This window comes from Euprymna scolopes, chromosome 13 (genome assembly GCF_053919585.1).
Source record: "Euprymna scolopes isolate OS-2025 chromosome 13, ASM5391958v1, whole genome shotgun sequence".
Classification (NCBI taxonomy): Eukaryota; Metazoa; Mollusca; class Cephalopoda; order Sepiida; family Sepiolidae; genus Euprymna; species Euprymna scolopes.
This window is the reverse complement of record NC_136494.1, coordinates 34,727,332-34,745,386: the sequence shown is the minus strand read 5'-3', so window position 1 is coordinate 34,745,386 and position 18,055 is coordinate 34,727,332. Positions and strand designations below refer to the sequence as shown.

The following is an 18,055-nucleotide window of genomic DNA, read 5'->3' as shown; positions in this document are numbered from 1 at the left end:
TCTGCTAGATCTACAGCAGATGTCCTTACAGTTATATCGCATAGGATTAGCAAATCTCTCGACGGTGGCAATCTTTCTAGGGCAATTGCTCTTGACATATCTAAGGCCTTTGATAGGGTATGGCATAAAGGTTTACTTCATAAGATCGCTAGCTATGGTATAGCTGGAAAAGTCTTCTCAATTATTAAATCATTTCTTTCTGATAGGTTCATAAGAGTAGTAGTTGAGGGGCAAAAATCAGAAGCTCACAGTATTAATGCCGGTGTCCCTCAGGGATCCATCCTGGGCCCAACTCTTTTCCTGATCTACATTAATGATCTTCCAAATCATATCCTTACATCATTTGTAGACATTTATGCTGACGACACAACCATTTATGGTACCACATCTAAGACAGTAAACGACCAAGTTCTCTCCAATTCTCTCTCCTCTGATCTTGAGCACGTAGTACAATGGGGAAAGGAGTGGCTGGTTACTTTTAATGCATCTAAAACCAAGCTTCTCTCTTTACATCATCAACATTCTAATCCACATTTGTCATCAATTGAAATGAATGGCTCTCGTCTTCAGGAGGCCTCAAGTTTTGACAAGCTTCTGGGCTTGACCATTACTCCTGATCTTAAATGGAACACGTATATCAAATCTGTTGCCAAGGCCGCTGGAAAAATGGTGGGATCTTTCTATCGATCCAGTAGATATCTCACTGCTGATGCTATTCTCTACCAATATAAGAGCCAGGTACGTCCAAGGATGGAATACTGTTGCCACATCTGGGCAGGAGCTGCTAGAAAGGACTTGTCCTGCCTTGATAGAGTTCAAAATAGACTTCGTAGCCTCGTAGGAGATGTCCTTTTCTCCTCCTTGCAACCTCTATCTCACAGAAGAGATGTTGCGAGTTTGTCTCTGATGTATCGTTATTTTCATGGAAAGTGTTCAACTGAGCTTCAATCTTTGGTCCCCCCTCGCCAAACTTTCACAAGAAACACTCGTCTAGCTGTAAACACTATCAATAATTTCCCCCACTCTTTATCTGTGCCTAAACCTAAACGTAGATTCCATGAACAAAGCTTCTTTCTTAGAACTGCACGCCTGTGGAATTGTCTTTCGTTTTCCTGCTTTCCGGCTGACTACAATATGGTTGTGTTCAAGTCTAAAGTAAATAAGTTCTTGATGAGCCGTTCCATATAAGTTATTAAATTTACCAAATTTTCATTACTAATGATTACTATATTGACCAATTTCTACTGTACACTCTTTAACCCTTATCCTTGAGTGGCCTCTGGGCCTTGATAATGTGGTGATGCCTTTGTAAAAAAAAAAAAAAAAAAAAAAAAAAAAGAGGAAGAGCACTTTGCCCGGCAAAAAAAATGTCTAGGCGTCAAAAAATGTCTGGATTAACCCCTTCTCAAAGGGTTAGAATTCAAAACTAAGGTGGGTGAACCTCCTAGAAGTGCACAGAAGCAGAGTTATATAGTCAACATGGAACAAGCTATCTCAACAATGGCTAAGAAATTGCTGGGCTTTGATGCCGGGCAGGACTACACAGAAATCCTTGTCAAAAACAAAAAAACAAAATGGCAGTCTTGTTTATTTAAAAACCGGATGTATTCCTTTGCATTTTACTCAGATGGTTGCTAACTTTTTGCTTATTCAAGTGACCTCCATGTTTTGCTTCAGTCATCGGCTATTATTCTTCCATTCACACGGGTGACATCTCGTTAATATGTAGACACCCGGGACCCACACGTTGCAGACTCAGTCGCAAAGGAGACAAAGAATAAGAAAGAGGAAAGAACTTCAACTCCTGTTCCAGGTTTTAAGAAAATACGTTTATTCCTCATTCTCCCGTCACGTGTGACTTCTCGTTACGGCTGTGATGTTACTCATGTGTCTAACGTGATTGTCTCCATTTCTCCAACCTCTCCTTTTTATGGTCCCTTTCTTTTTTCCTTATAGTGACGTCATTTTGCATTTCGTATGCATTTGCATATACAGGTCTGTGCTCTGTAACAGTATTCCGTGGGTCTCACCTGCAGTGCAGTTGACAGATATTCAGTTGTAAGATAGGGCATATGAGAGCGTGGGAAAATATCAGTAGCAGCAAAGAATAACTGGCTTGCAAGGAGGCTAGCAGAAACAGCAGCAGTAGCTGGAAAACGCGCATATGCAAATTAGAAAGTGTGCATGAGAAGAAAAAAGAAAAAAAAGGAAAAAAAATGCAGCATGTGCTCGAGGAGAAACAAAGTTGGCGTTGAAGAGAATGGGCGTGTAAAGCAGATGCGAGAAATGACTGGCTGCGGCTAGCGTGCGGTCAAAGTAAGGAGAAACCATACCAGGTAAAATAAACATGTGGCAGCAAGAGGCTTTTTTAAGTAGCACGAAATGACGGTAATAAATGCTTTTGTTAAGAAGAAAAAAATGCCGACCTGGATTTTTATTTATTTCTATTCCAGTTTTATTTGTTTGTCCATTTGCGAAGTAACGGTTACGTTACACAATTACACATCGTTCTTTCTACCGGTAATAATCAAGATTGGTATAATTAACAAAAAGTGTATTAACAAACGTATGTTACAGAAATACACATCATGTTTCTGGAGTCATAACTGCCACAATGTTTAGACATAACTGTACATAACTGTATTTATTATCTCTGGATAAGTTCATTTATTCCTGAAATGGGTATATCAGCTTATACCAAAACACTACCAATCCTAAAACTATAAAAATCTCCAATAGCTTTATTAATGACTGTTACCCATTTTGGTATGATTCTGTGGCCTCTGGTGGCTATCAGGGCTGAAGTTGTAGTTAGTGTTTGCTCATGTCTGAATTTGGCACCAATTGTAATTGTTAGAGAAATTTAAAAAAAGATCTTTTCATTAAATTAATTAATTTTCTTGAAAAAATATTTCATTGCTAAAAAAAAAAAAATAATCTTAATTAAAAATTGAGAAAAAATATCCTTATTCTAATATTTGGTATCTCTAAAAAGCCAGGATTATTTCTACATTTTGTTGTTAATCTAATTTATAAAAACTCACTTTGTCTTCCATTTTTTTCAAACGCCATCTTCTCCAAGATGTAAAGTTGCAGAGCAGCGTAAGGCATGTCAAATGATTGATTTTTTGTGAACCATTCTTTTAAAAAATTCTCTAAAAATAGGTACTAAGGAGGCAAACTTGAAAGAAAAATTGGAACTTGGCAGACGTAAGTCAACTTCAAGTGCTCTTGTACGCATGTGCAAATATACGTTTATACGTTAAAGTTAGTTCATTTTTAAATATTTCTTATCCATCTGACAATAGTTCAAATGGTAACGACTAAGGCTGGAGTGAGCGCTAAACGTTAAATTTGAAATCTACACAAATAAAAATATCGTATTTAAGCATATTTTACAACCGAGCAGCGCCCTGCTAGTGCAACCCAATTCTATAGTATATTAGTAATAAGAAGTGAGTGTACGCCAAAGCAAGTCAGTAAAAATAAGAAATTTACGAGAGACAAACTAATCTATATAATACTAAAACTCTATGGATCTTGTATGTTTGCAATCAGATTTCCGGTTTTCAACATCCGGTTGCGCATGCGTAAATAGCAACGTCTTCAATCCGTTATTCCAATTCCGGAATTTTTATATCGCTTTTAATACAAACAATTTCATTTAATTTGATCAAATAGTTTTTTGTTTTTTTTTAACGGCTAAAACATTCAACTTCGTAAAGTCTGTCGCAGTTTCAAAAAAACTTCTCCCTTTTGAAAAAACAAAAGTAAACAAACAAGAAAAACAACACTCATTATTAATAGAAACAGCGGCGGTGAAAGAAAACACCTCTCACTTTCCCTCTAATAGATTTCAACACTCCTACTCCCTCTGTTTTCGTTACGTACGCGAGAAATCTTTAATTCATGTCATTATAAATAAATAATTTTATAAAATCAACCGTAGTTTTTTTTTTTTTTTTTTAACGGCTAAAAACATTCAACTTCGTAAAGTCTGTCGCAGTTTCAAAAATACTTCTCCCTTTTAAAAAACAACACTCATTATTAATAGAAGCAGCGGCGGTGAAAGAAAACACCTCTCACTTTCACTCTCATAGATTTCAACACTCCTACTCCCTCTGCTTTCGTTACGTACGCGAGAAATAGTTACGTGTATGTGTGAGAGAGAGAAAAAGGGAGCGATGTAAAACTGGATAGTTAAGCGAAAGGAAAACATAAAAGTTTTTTTAAAACACTCAAATTGTACAAAAAATGTTGTAAATAGAAAAGTATTGTCTTAGTTTTAGTGACCTTATTATTAGCATATGAATACAATATTTATTTTCTTTACAATAAGTGCTTAAGCACCCGTGCTTTTCAGCGATACATATTCAATAAAATAAATTGATTAATATAATTAATCTAGATATAAGAGAGTTAGAACCTGATAAGAAGTCTCAATTAAGCAAAAGGATAACAAAAGTTTTCTTTAAAAAAAATTAATTATACAAAAAATGTAAATAGAAAAGAATTGTCTTAATTTTATTGACCTTATTATTAACATACAAATTAAATATTTTACACAATGGGTACTGAATGTTTGCTTAAATTAAATGAAAAAAGTTACATTTTATTTTCATTTTCTATTTAAAAAGCCATTATTAACATGTGGAGAGTGTTTTTTTTTATTATTCTGTACTTTCAACTAACAATTTCATTTAAAAGATGATATATCAAAATTTGAATTTAACTATAATAAGGATTATGATACCTGTTCAGTGCATATTTACCTATAAGTATGACCAACCACTTATAATTCAGTAACTGTAATTTAAAAAAAAATAACAATTATAATAAACAGAACGACTCATAGAAATCTATCTATATTCTTTTTTCATTTTAATATACTTTCATAGAGATGCTTCTGTTATGTAAAAAAAAACTATTTTCTTTATGCCACAAGTGTCACGCTCATACATGAATTCCATAGCTAATATAACGTACTGACCCAACGGGTCACGGGTGGTCTAGTTCTTTATAAATAGCTGATTGGAAACAGGAGCTTCATAGTTCTGGTTTGGTTCATCTGTTTTTGTGGCATATAAACCCCTTCAGTTAAAGTCTAATTCGTTGCATCATTTGAATTGTATTCTTAGCTTTTTAGAATTGTCAAATCAGAAAATAATGCAGAGTAGAAAATGGACTTAGGGTTTACTTTTGTCAGTTTTGTAACTTTTACTTCCATTATTTTGTCCTTAATCCTCACATTTCATGAACGCTGTTTCTGACAAAGGAAGAAGAATGGATATTTTCTGGGCCCAAAACTATCTATTTAATGCTTATTCTTGGCTAGTTTTTGACCTTGAAGTAGTATATTTTTTCTCCATACATCAAGTGGTTTTATGTCTTGTCTGGAGCGAAACTATCTATCTAATGCTTATTCTTGGCTAGTTTTTGACCTTGAAGTAGTAAATTTTTGCTCCATACATCAAGTGGTTTTATGTCTTGTCTGGAGCGATTTTAATAAAAAATAAATTTCCTATATTTTTTAAAAGTTTAATTCAGTTAACTCTCAAACACCAAAGGGGTTTCATCCTGGGACTAACACTGGATTTCTTTATGTTCGTATTAATTTAAGTTCATTTAAGAAACTTTGCTACTTCTAAAATCATGTGTAAGTGTAAAGAAAATTGTAACAAATGCGAAAATTACGTGTCTGCATGCCTTGTAGCGTTCAGCCGGTAAATAATAGGTAAAATAAAAATGGCGATGCCCAGTTGATTTTATCTTCAACGGTCGTATGAACTAACACAAATTTTGCTGATTGTATGCAAATAAGACAATCTTGGACTGCATATAAGCAAGTCGTTTCAAAAACGTGGGAAGAAGTTCGGTTTTTGAGGGAAAGCGAGTTGTACACATGTATTATGTTGAGGTATAACGTATCATTTGAAGCTGAGAGTGCTGGAGTTAAGCAAACTGTTAGAAGTTATCTCCTTTCGACTGCGTGAAGTGTTGTTAGAAGTTATCTCCTTTCGACTGCGTGAAGTGTTGTTAGAAGTTATCTCCTTTTGACTGCGTGAAGTGTTGTTAGAAGTTATCTCCTTTCGACTGCGTGAAGTGTTGTTAGAAGTTATCTCCTTTCGACTGCGTGAAGTGTTGTTAGAAGTTATCTCCTTTTGACTGCGTGAAGTGTTGTTAGAAGTTATCTCCTTTCGACTGCGTGAAGTGTTGTTAGAAGTTATCTCCTTTCGACTGCGTGAAGTGTTGTTAGAAGTTATCTCCTTTCGACTGCGTGAAGTGTTGTTAGAAGTTATCTCCTTTCGACTGCGTGAAGTGTTGTTAGAAGTTATCTCCTTTCGACTGCGTGAAGTGTTGTTAGAAGTTATCTCCATCGGATTGTAATTTTGATGACGTGTACTTCCTGTCTATGTTATATATAAACAGTGAGTTGATGTGTATCTTTCTTTTTTCTTTCTCAATATGTAAATAAAAGCTGGTCACATATTTCTTCTGTGTGAGTGTTATTGAAAAGGCCTTTTCAATGTGTCTTTCTTGTTTCTTTTTTTTTGTTTTTATCGTCAACTTTCACAAAGTCTATAAAGGTATGTACAGTATATTTCGGCGTATAAACACGGCTACCGAGAGTAAGAAGAAGGCCTGTTAACTAAAAAATGTCTGCAGGCAATGTAGGTAAGATTTGTAAGACTGTCAGTACTATATGAGGGCCATTTGAAAAAGAGCAATAAAACATTTTTAAAAAGAAAAAGGAACACAGTTCGATTAATACTAAAACTGAACTTTATTCGATATAAAACATAAACATTATCTATATCAAATTAAGTAATTTTAAAGCAATATGCAATTTAATATTGATAAAACTGAATTATGAATTTAGGGAACAAACAATTAAAGAAACATTAAACAAAAATATTTTTTGGCCTTCGGAACAAGATCACAGTGTAGTATCTGTTTTGATGCCACACTTTACCTTTCGGTCAGTGGAGGAGAAATCTTTCATGACTGAGAGTATTTTTGTTCCTATCCAGAGTGCCCCTTATTGGGAAGCTGGATTTTGCCCACGAGATTATATGTTGAAATATGTAAATAACTATTACTTTAAATACAGAAATTATATTTAAAGTTTTGGTTTTCTGTTCTTCTATGTCCATTTTTTTCCATGTTTTTCATCAAAATGTGTAGCATATTAGTTGTCTCACAGGCCATCATCAGTGATCGCTCACTGGCAGTAACCTGTGGTATTCCCTGGAGACCAAGTGACAACAAGTCTCCCCAGATTTCTCTTGATCACTTGTGCAGATGATTGCATGTTATCGCAACAGCCGTTGTCAATGGTTTCTCATTGGTATCGGCCATGGGTGTTTCCTGGGGTTTGGGTGACAAAATGCCTCCCCAAGGTACCAGATTTGACCTGCACACTTCCAGTGGAGATTTGGTTAGTACTCTCCCACCTCGGTCTTTCCATCCTCTCTGCCCCTTCACAACTAGTTGGTATGGTGTGGCGCCAGTCGATGTCATCTACACCAGTTTTTTTTATTATTATTACTATTATTATTATGATAATAATAAGGGTGCTTGTGCAGTATACGCACGTGTATTTTAAATATTATTTTCAAGTTAAATTAAATTTTGGGTTTGTATTACCGTACGCATAGATTTGAAAAAGTTGTCAAAAAACAAATATATAACAAATAAATGTTATCAAAGGCAAGATAAGTTACTTTTCTACCTAACTGGATATGTTTTTAGGGGTTTGTATTATTATGCACATAGATTCGAAAAAGTGGTCAAAAATCAAATATATAACAAATAAATGTTATCAAAGGCAAGATAAATTACTTTTCTACCTATCTGGGAAGGTTTTTAGTGGTTTTACTCACTTTAAAACGTGTCACTGCTTCGAAAATCATACAATGTTTATCGATATATTTTAAAAAGAAAAATGTCGGCATGTTTGGTAGAAAAGTAACTTATCTTGCCTTTGATAACATTTATTTGTAATATATTTGTTTTTGGACAACTTTTTCGAATCTATGTGTATAGTAAAACAAACCCGTCATGTAAATTATTTACAGTTAAAATGTTATAAAAAACAAACACTTGAAGTTTTAAATATATTTTAAAGAAATAAATTACACCCGGTGCTAAAATATTGAAAATTCACCGATCGTAAAAAAAACAAAAAAAACAACTGCCCTGAAAAATGCTAACTTTAAAATATTTGAAAATACGCACTGAAAAGTTTTATTTATTATTAAAAGAACAGACTGAAAAATATTCTATAAAAATTGTTTGTTTTGCAGTAAAAAAAAAAAAAAAAATAAAATGAAATATTCGACTTTCTCCGATAAAAATAAAAATTCAAACATGAGTTCACTTACGATATTTTGATTAAAATTATCCCAAATGTGCAATTATAATAATTATTATCCGAATGGAGAATTGTTCTTTCTCTTTAGAACATGCATGGACAATCGGTAACACATATTGGTAGCCATATGTTTTTATGCCTGTTAGCCTGATCACGTGGTTGAATACCGGAAGCTGTCTATACCTACAACTTAATCAGGAAGTGACGTTACGCTATCATGTGCATCGGCCTTTTTCTTACTCTCGGTAGCCACGGTATAAGGTGAATGTCAGATAAGACGAGGTACAAAATTGGAACAAATTTTAATAAATTTATCATATATCGGTTGTATAAGACGACTGATAAATCACGAAACCATGTTTGTTTAGATTGCAACACCCGGTATCTTATGAAATATTGGTTTTTAAAGATGATTTTTTAAATTTTAAGGGTCGTTTTATATGCCAAAATATACGGTAATTATTTGATTTATTGACATTTGACTGTAAAATTATCCAACAGAGAGAACACAGTGAAGTTAAAGAAATTAGGGAATCAGTGAAAAGGGATTCTGTCAATTTATTTATTCAGAGCATAAGTAAAGCAGTGAACGATAATTTTCTTCTCCCGAATGGATCACTAAACTGTGTTATCGATTTTTTTTTTTTGAATGGCAGGGGTAGGGATGATGATGATTATACTTTCCACTAGACAACAGAGTTGAACACAACTTGAGGTTCAAACTGCTTCTGTCAGATTCCTAAAGATGCTGATTAGAAAACTGACCGTCTCACATAAAAATTTATTTTTATTGACAAGCAGAGAAGAGGCTGACACAGATGCGAGAGCTCAGATTGGTAAACGGCCTACCTTCCATCATTTACTAAAATATCTCAGACTCGTCCAAAAACGTTATAGTTTATTGCTCCCCCGACAAAAGGACGATAGACCTGTAAATTCACACTTGTCCATTCGTCTGTCCGCACTTTTCTCAATAGCTACACTTTTTTTTGAAATTTTGCACAAACATTAAACATGATATGAGTAAAAATGTAACAGAATGGATTTTCTGGGAAAACTCTGGTCACCCCCTTCCCCCCAGGGGTGCCTTTCGGATTAAAATGCCTAAAATTCACAATTTTGTGCTTATTAAAAAAGAATTGATGCCTTGGATTTTTATCAAACTTTCTGAAAAGTTGTAACTAATTATTTCTATACAATTTTGTTTGTCTATACTTCACGATAACTCTCAGGGGCTCTTTTAGGGCTAATAAAAACACTCCATTTTTGGGACTCTTTCACCATATTTGTCCAAAATTTTCTGTGTATGTCCATTTAGCAGTTTTGCATGGTGCTGAACTCAAATTTAAATATTTTAAGGCCTAAATAGGGGAGGGGGGCAAATGATGGACTTAGTCATTTCTTTTTTTTGCATGGTGCAGAACTCAAATTTACATATGGTAAGGCCTAAAACTGCACCGTTTGTTTATTTTCACAAGGATTTGACGTCCCCTGGGGACTTTTGGGGCTAAATAGGGGGGGGGGTGCTAAACTTGGTCATTTTTTTGATGCCTCGTTCACTAGCACTCACCGGAGACTATGTATGCTTAACGTGTTTTTTGTAGTTTTTGAATGGCAGGGGTAGGGATGATGATGATTGCACTTTCCACTAGAAAATAGAGTTGAACACAACCCGAGGTTCAAACTGCTTCTGTCAAATTCCCAAAGATGCTGATTAGAAAACTGACCGTCTCACATATTTTTTTTTTATTGACAAGCAGAGAAGAGGCCAACACAGATATAAGAGCTCAGATTGGCAAACGGGCCACCCTCTATCATTTACTAAAATATCTCAGTCTTGTCCCAAAACGTCAAGATCAGAATCTTCAATGCAATGGTAAAGCCGTTTCTGCAGAGATGTGGAGAATGACTGCTTTTGCAGTGAGGAAAGTCCAAACACTTATTAACATCTGCTTTCAGAATTTGTTGACCAATTACAATCAGTGATAGGGAGCTGCTGCAAAGAACAACACAGTGACAGAAACAAGACGATATTCTACAATGATGTTGAATGATGATTGATTGAACACGGCCTTGGTAAGAGCTCTATCAATTTCATCAAGTTCTGCCCTCTTTTGGAAATAACAAATTCAATTTCTTCTTTATTTTTTACAGTGTAATGGGTTGTTGTTAGAGTAGTTTTGACAGAGTGAGAGTTATCTCCTCCAACTTCCTTTTTGATATCAGTAATCAAGCACAAATAAGCGAGAGGACTAAACTCGATAAAAGCGAATGAAAACAATTTAATTTTTTTTACTGATATGAACCAACGAATGTTAGACGGATAGATTTCGACCCAGAAAACAGCAATTCTTCCCCTTTTGTCAGAAACATCGCTCATTGAATGTAAGAATTAAAGGACAAAATAAGGGAAGCAAGAATTATGAGGCTGGCGAAAATAAATTCATTGTCCACTTTCTACTTTTCTTATGTGACGAATTGAAGTTTCATTGTTAAAATAGTTTTAAAGAATGAGGTTACAGCAAATATGGAATGTATGTACACTTACATGCTGGATTTGCGTATACAGCCAAGATGACAAGCTGGAACCATGCAGGGAGCAGAATCAGCTGTACCGTCATGTTTCTAACACTTCCATCATCCTGACTTTGTACCTGCAACCAAAGTAAAAATAAATAATGATAGACAAATAAAGGAGAAAGATTTCAAAACGTGGCATAACTGATAAAGTTCTTGGTAAAATTCAGTTGTAAGTGATACTTTTCTGAAGGTTGAAGATTCAATCCTCAGTGTGGGCAATACTCAGAATACAATTGAAACAGTTACAATACTTGGAACTTCTATCCAGTTATGGCTGACAAAATGAGAGCATGCGACCCCCATGGATTAAATAAGAGGTTCTATTTGAAATTCCATGCAGATTCTCGAGTTCCACAGAAAAATACCCGAGTTTGACAAGAGATATCTGAAGAAGGCCTGAAATTTAAAAGTTGTGAAAAATAACACTCAAGATGAGAACAGTAGTCCAAATAATCCAAATAATCAAAATTTATTAATCCTTATCTAAAAAATTCAGAAACATAATTTGAATAACAGTTCACGAAACAAATTGGTGAGATGGATCAGTAGATCTTGTCAGATCATTCATCTAGAATAGGGGTCAGTAAACTATGGCCCAGGGGCCGAATTCGATCTGTGACGTCAGTTCATTCGGTCCACCGATGGTACTTAAATTTGCTTGATAAAATGTATGGAACGCAAAACTTGTGATAAAATTTCAATTTGAATATTATCTTTAGAATGCTAGGAGACTTTCAGGCTTGCGGAGACCTTCTGATTGTTTTGTTCTTTAAATTAGGCATTTCATTTTTCCTAGTCTTTCTTATCTTTGGTGAGCTGTAGTTTCACCAGTGACCTTTTCAATGTCTCTGCTTTTCTTGTGTTTCAACAGGAATTTTATTACGTTTCTAATTCAATGTCTTTTTCATTTTAAGATTCCATTTTCTTCACCCTTCATTATGGCTACTAAAAAAAAAAAAAAGAGATTCACAAATCTCACTAATCTTTTTTTGTTGCTTAGTTTGTAAGATTCGGATATGTCCACATTATGTCTGATGTTACTATCTTTTTGTTGTTGTCTTTGATAACTTTTTTTGGTAAATAAACATGTTGGTTGCTTTTGTTTTTGTTCATTGCACGCGCACCACCCATGATTAACATGGACTACAAAACTTAGCCTTTCATCTTTTTTTCCCAGAGCTTCCGTTCTGGCTTGCAAGTATTGAATAGAACGATTATGCGGCCAGCGTTCGTCATACTTTCAGTTATTCGGCCTGCACTAAAAAAACGTTTGGTGACCGCAGATCTAAGAGAAGGAAAACCTCGATGTTCCAAAACTTCTAAGGCCTTGGAATAAAATCACTGGAAGGAAACATGCTTTCTTAGATCAAGACAGTCAACCTTCATAAAGTTGGAGACTCAAAAAAATTATCTGCTTGTCAACTTTAAAATTGCTTAAGGAGTAAGTAGGTTCTACCTGTCATCTGCCCTCTATACTCTTTCTTTCTCTATTAGCAAGGTGCAGAGGTACAATCACAGGGACTCTCCAGTGATTGATCATGTTTCCTGGTTAGGATAGTGAATGTCATCCTCTCATCTCTCTTTTAAACTGAAAAAGATTGGGATGCTTGCTTGGTATTTATTTTCACACGGCTACACTGGATTGATCTTGTCTGACAGATTGAGAGTACACGTTAGACAGCTTTTTTGGTTGCTATTTCCAACTGACAGTACAGGGGCCCTAACTCTTAGGTAGATTTCAAGACATTAAGATATTACTTCATGAAGCAAATCGATCTTAACTCTTAAGTTAAAGCATGAAAATATATTCAGAAAGATTTAAACATTTTTATTGTGCATATATTATTTAATTGGAATTCATTATTGAGATGAGTGTTATTTATTAATTTTATTTATTGCGGACTATTATCCTCATCTTTTTTTGTTGTTGTTTCACAACGTTTTGAATACCACCTGATGAAGGCCAGAGAATTAGTTGGCCGAAACGTCGTGAAACAACAACTAAAAGAGATGAGGATAATAGTGCGTAATAAATAAAATTAATTTTCATCGTGATTTTAGTTAGTGATTTTGTTGTGCAGATTACAGTGTGTAACGGAAATCCAGTAAAAAGAAGGGAGGGTGACGAGATGTCGTATGAGAGATTTTGCTTGAAATGTGTGAAGACTGTCTCTCTGTACGAAGGTGATTGGCGAATAATGAAGAATAAAGTTGGCACATAAAAACCAAATGTTATATACATATATAAATATATATTGGTAATGGGTTGATGTCATTATTTTTCTCGATTCCGATACTATTACCGATTCTGTTTTAAATTTCCAATTCTAATACAATTATGGATTCCAACTTTTTAAAAATAAATTTCTGAATATTTAACTTTACTTTTGTGTAATATGTGCATATATATATATATATATATATATATATATATATATATATATATATATATAGTAATTTATAAAATATGTATGGCGATTAAGCTGCACTGAATATTCCACGTTTTATCCACTCTAGGACTCTTCAGGCTTATGCGCGAATGTAGTTATAGATTAAGTAGTTATATATATATATATATATATATATATATATATATATATATATATACTCATGTTCACCCCTTACAAAGCATATCGACACTTGGACGTAAGGGACTACTATTTGGGGCCATGTCTAGGAAAGATTAACAAAATATTTGTTTAAGTTACATTTATATCAGTACAGCCAGAAAGCAGGCAGCAGGAAGGAAATTCTAAAGTCTAGCTGTTCGAGAAGATAAACTATTAGAATAGAAAGCTTTCTGACATTTAGGGACAGGGTTTGTCGGGGATATGTACGTTGAGGGGGTACAAGTGAAACAAGTTCATCAGAACACATTCCATTTTTTTTTTTAGAAACATAAAAGTATACATTTGTGTGTGCATGATGATGGGTGATTTTTAGATTAAAGTTTTCAAATCTATAAATATTTATCATTTTTATCATTTTATTATTAGTACGATCAATGGAAAATCAAGTTTTAAACAAAGACACAAAAGAAACAATTACAAGAATCGTTTTTGACATATGTACAGAATTTTTCAATTATGATTCCTCCCAAAGTTGGTATTTTTCTGATTCAGATTAATCGTCCCAACACTAATATTTATATAAAGTTAGTCAAACACAGAAATACTTTCACTCATGCTTATGACTTTGCAAACTGCACTCTCATCAAAACTGCATTCTCCCTCCCAAGCCGCAATTGCATTAAAATGTTATAATCCTCCGTTCATTTTCATCTTACAATAAGCTTACACTCATATCTTATTCCTTAATGAAACATTTGACAAAAAATATACTCAAACAATACATGTCGCTACTTACATAAAAATCCTCCTCAAGGTTAAATTGTTTTTACTGCATTTAGCCCATGTTCAATTTTTATTTTATTTTTTTTCACTTTCTTTCTCCTCTGCATTCTTTTCTGTTTAACGTCTTTGTTGGACACGTTTCATAATTCTCTTTAGTTTTTTTTTAAAATAGTTACGTAAGTACTCATTGTTACGTCTTCTTTTTTCATATGTGTGTGTTTTTTTGTCGTTATTTCACTAAATTTCGATCAATCCTGAATACTCATTCCTGAATACTCAATCCTAAACGCAAGGAAAAACGTCTTCACTGATTGGTTAAACTTAATTTTGAACACAGACGATTAAATCTTCACTCATTGGTTACAATATAGTAAACAAAAAAAAAATCCTCTTCCATCTCAAAGTAGATCAATGGTAGTCAAGGTTTTCTTTACGTTGGCTACTATACTGAGATGTCGGGGTGTGGTGGACAGGATTGCTTGTTTATGTTATAGACGATCCCATCCACTATGTTGTCAATGAATGGTAGAGTGATTGAGAAGCAAAGGTCGCATAATTACGAAACATATCGATATATAATAGTGAAAGAATGTAGATTTATTTACATAAAAATACATGAAAATGAATAAGGATATAGATAGTAAGAGTTCATTAAGAAGAGAGTAACGTTACTTGTGGTTAGTTTGATGATAGGCTGACGGGTTGGTCAGGAGGGCTGGTTGGTTGGGCATGCCAACCAGAGCGTGTTATCGTCACATCTTGACTGGTTGAGGGTCCAGTGAAAAAGAGATAGAAATATACAGACCAGGAAGTGACGTGGCTGTATCGTTCTCTGGTTATCAGACTTAAAGGGCAATAATCGAGTTAGCCTGGGAATTTTAATTCCCACAGGGGAAACCGCCACTCCTTTTCCAAGATTACTCCACTTACACTTGATCCTCACCTTATAAGGTATTTATGCATTCTTTGAACCAGATGTAACTCAGCATTCAGCTAGACTTTTCCTGGAACATGACATCAACAGCTCGGGTTTAGCTGCTGTCTGATGAAACAGCCAATTACAACGCCGCACGCTGAGTTTCAACTCAATATGCATGTGCACGCTCGAGCATTCGAGAGGGCAAAAAATATAAATCTCCTTTGTAGATCCTGAAACGCAGGCAACTACGAATCATGTGGAGCGAATGTGGAAGGAGATCAAATAGTGCAACAAACAAGAATGCACAAACACCTATATTTTAGAGTTCATGTGAAGAAAAAACTTGGTAGCAATCCGTTTGTCTCCATATTAAAAACATCTTCCTAAGGAAATTTTCCTGGCATTGGAAAAAAAAAAACAAAAGATTCCAACTCTTCCCAATCATACTGATAAAAAAAACAAAAACAAAACAAACAAAAAAAAGCCCAGCCCATCCATTTTTGTTGTTTCATAAAAAATACTTGAAAAACTTTACCCCCCCGACCCCAAAAAATTGTTTCAATTTTCTTTCATAAAATTAAAAAAAAATACTTGACAAAAAAAAAAAACTATCAAAAACATTTGCTGTAAATTATTTATTTTACACAAAAAAAACCCATTTGCTAACATTTGAAAAAAAAAAAAAATTTGCTTAAAAATTAGTTTTTTTGAAAAAAAAAACATTTGCTAAAATTAGTTTTTTGAAAAAAAAAACATTTGCTAAAATTAGTTTTTTGAAAAAAAAATTGCTTAAAAATTATTTATTTACACAAAAACCCATTTGCTAACACTTAATTATTTGAAAAAAAAATTTTGCTTAAAAATTATTTATTTGAAAAAAAAAAAACATTTGCTAACACTTATTTATATACTGTATATATTTTATGTACATACAATAACCCTTATCCCCGAGTGGCTTCTGGGCATTGATAAGTGGCGACGACAATGTAAAAAAAAATCAATTCAAGTAACTTAATCATGTAGTAAAGCTGACATCTAGTCAATGTAGCAGCCTTCAGCCTCAATCACCACCTCAATACCGGTCCGGAATTGGAAGCATGCCTTTTCCACAATCGCCGGCAGGAGCTTGGCAAATACTCGGCAGATGGCGGTGATCAGGTTGACTTTGGGAGATCATGTTGATGGTGTTCTCGATGTATGACCAAACGAAGTAGTCCAACAGGTTCATGTCGGGGGAGGAGGGGGGGACCAGTGAGAGAAGGGTACAAAGTTGTAGCACTCCTTCTGAAGCCAAGCCTGGATCCTTTTGGACTTGTGGGCCAAAACTAAGTCCTGCTGCCACACTCAGAATCTGCCAGCGGTCATCTGATTGCACCAGTGTATCACCACACTCTTCAGCACATCCAGGTACACTTTGGTGCTGACTTTCAAGCCGACTTTGAAGATGTGAAGTGTCATGATACGGCCCTCACTTGAAACCACACCACACCGTGGCCAGAAACTTTTTGTTTGCATCACCCTGAGCATGTCCCTGTTATTTGTGGCAATCCAGCGATGCATTTTGAGGGTATTGGCAATGGTCCTGTTGTCATAATTTAGATCAGTAAAGTAAAGAAGTTGTGCACTGGCGCATCTCCGATCTTGCTTATTGAACATTGTATCACTTTCAGACATGATAGAGGACTCCTATCGCTCTTGGGATCTGTACACAACTGGCCTACTGGTCTGCAACAAGAAAAAAAAAAAAAAGGAAAAAAGAAAAGAAAACCGGTTTTCATCAAATAGAAATGGAATGGTGTTTTTTTTTTCTAAGGCGACAATTTTATCGTTCCATCCTCTATATCTATTGCACAATAGACTCTTCCCATAGTCACCATCTATATCTATTACACAATGAACTATTCCAATAAGTATGATCTCTATATATATTAGGCAATCGACTCTTCCAATAAATATATATACTTTTATTTTAATTCACTTTGCGAAACGAGCGACAGAAGTTACACTGATGTATGTTTAATAGAAATTGCTCCAGACAAAGCGTGAAGCCACTTGATGTAAGGAGCTATTAGTGTAATATTACCTCATTCTTCATTTTGATATTTGTGTTTGTCTTATGTATTTATTATATCCATTTGATGGCATAATATTATGACTCAACCAAGGACTGAACATCAGTCTCCGTGAACACTTTATGGATAAACATTGAAAATCATGACCAGAAATGAATCTGAGAAAAAAACTCTTTATAGGCATTAAAAATGGCTTTACGTTGTTGTTTTTGTTAGATATTATTAAGTGAAGAATCATTTCGAGTTAAAATCCATTTAATGTTATGCATGTAAATTTGAGAAAAACACACTTGAAATGTGTCAATATTATGTGAATACGCGAAATTAAAACAAGATGATGAACGTATTTGACCTGATGTCGTGTGATTTCCGTTTATTCACCATAACGTTGATACATTTCAAGCATGATTTTGTTCAGTATTAATAAATAGGGAATCATTTCAAGTTAAAAGCCAGTTAGTATGACGTATATAACTTGATAAAAACATGCTTGAAATTTATTAACATTATGGTTAATAAGCGGAATAACACGAGATCAGGTCAAATACGGTCGCCATCTTGTTTTATAATTTCGCTATTTGCATAATGTTGCAACAATTTCAAGCGTGTTTTTCTCCAATTTTCCATCCATAGCCCTTGAGCCCCTGGAGGGGTATAGGCCATCTACAACTTTGTAGATGCTTTTGTAGCGAGGAGTTCTTTTTACAGGGTGAGGGTGTTGGCCCCACGCCCAACCTTCCCAGAAGGTACATATAGC

At 34.5% G+C, this 18,055-nt stretch overlaps 1 protein-coding gene across 3 annotated transcripts in view; it reads right to left on the bottom strand.

The window, feature by feature from the left end:
• Window positions 1-18,055, bottom strand: part of LOC145291965 (bone morphogenetic protein 1-like) — a 725,795-nt gene that overhangs the window by 199,799 nt on the left and 507,941 nt on the right. For all 3 annotated transcript variants that reach the window (XM_080137904.1, XM_080137902.1, XM_080137903.1), the window contains exon 2: window positions 10,923-11,028. In XM_080137904.1, coding sequence (XP_079994030.1) covers window positions 10,923-10,995 — 73 coding nt within the window. In that variant the 5' untranslated portion in view covers window positions 10,996-11,028. The remainder of the gene's footprint in view (window positions 1-10,922; window positions 11,029-18,055) is intronic.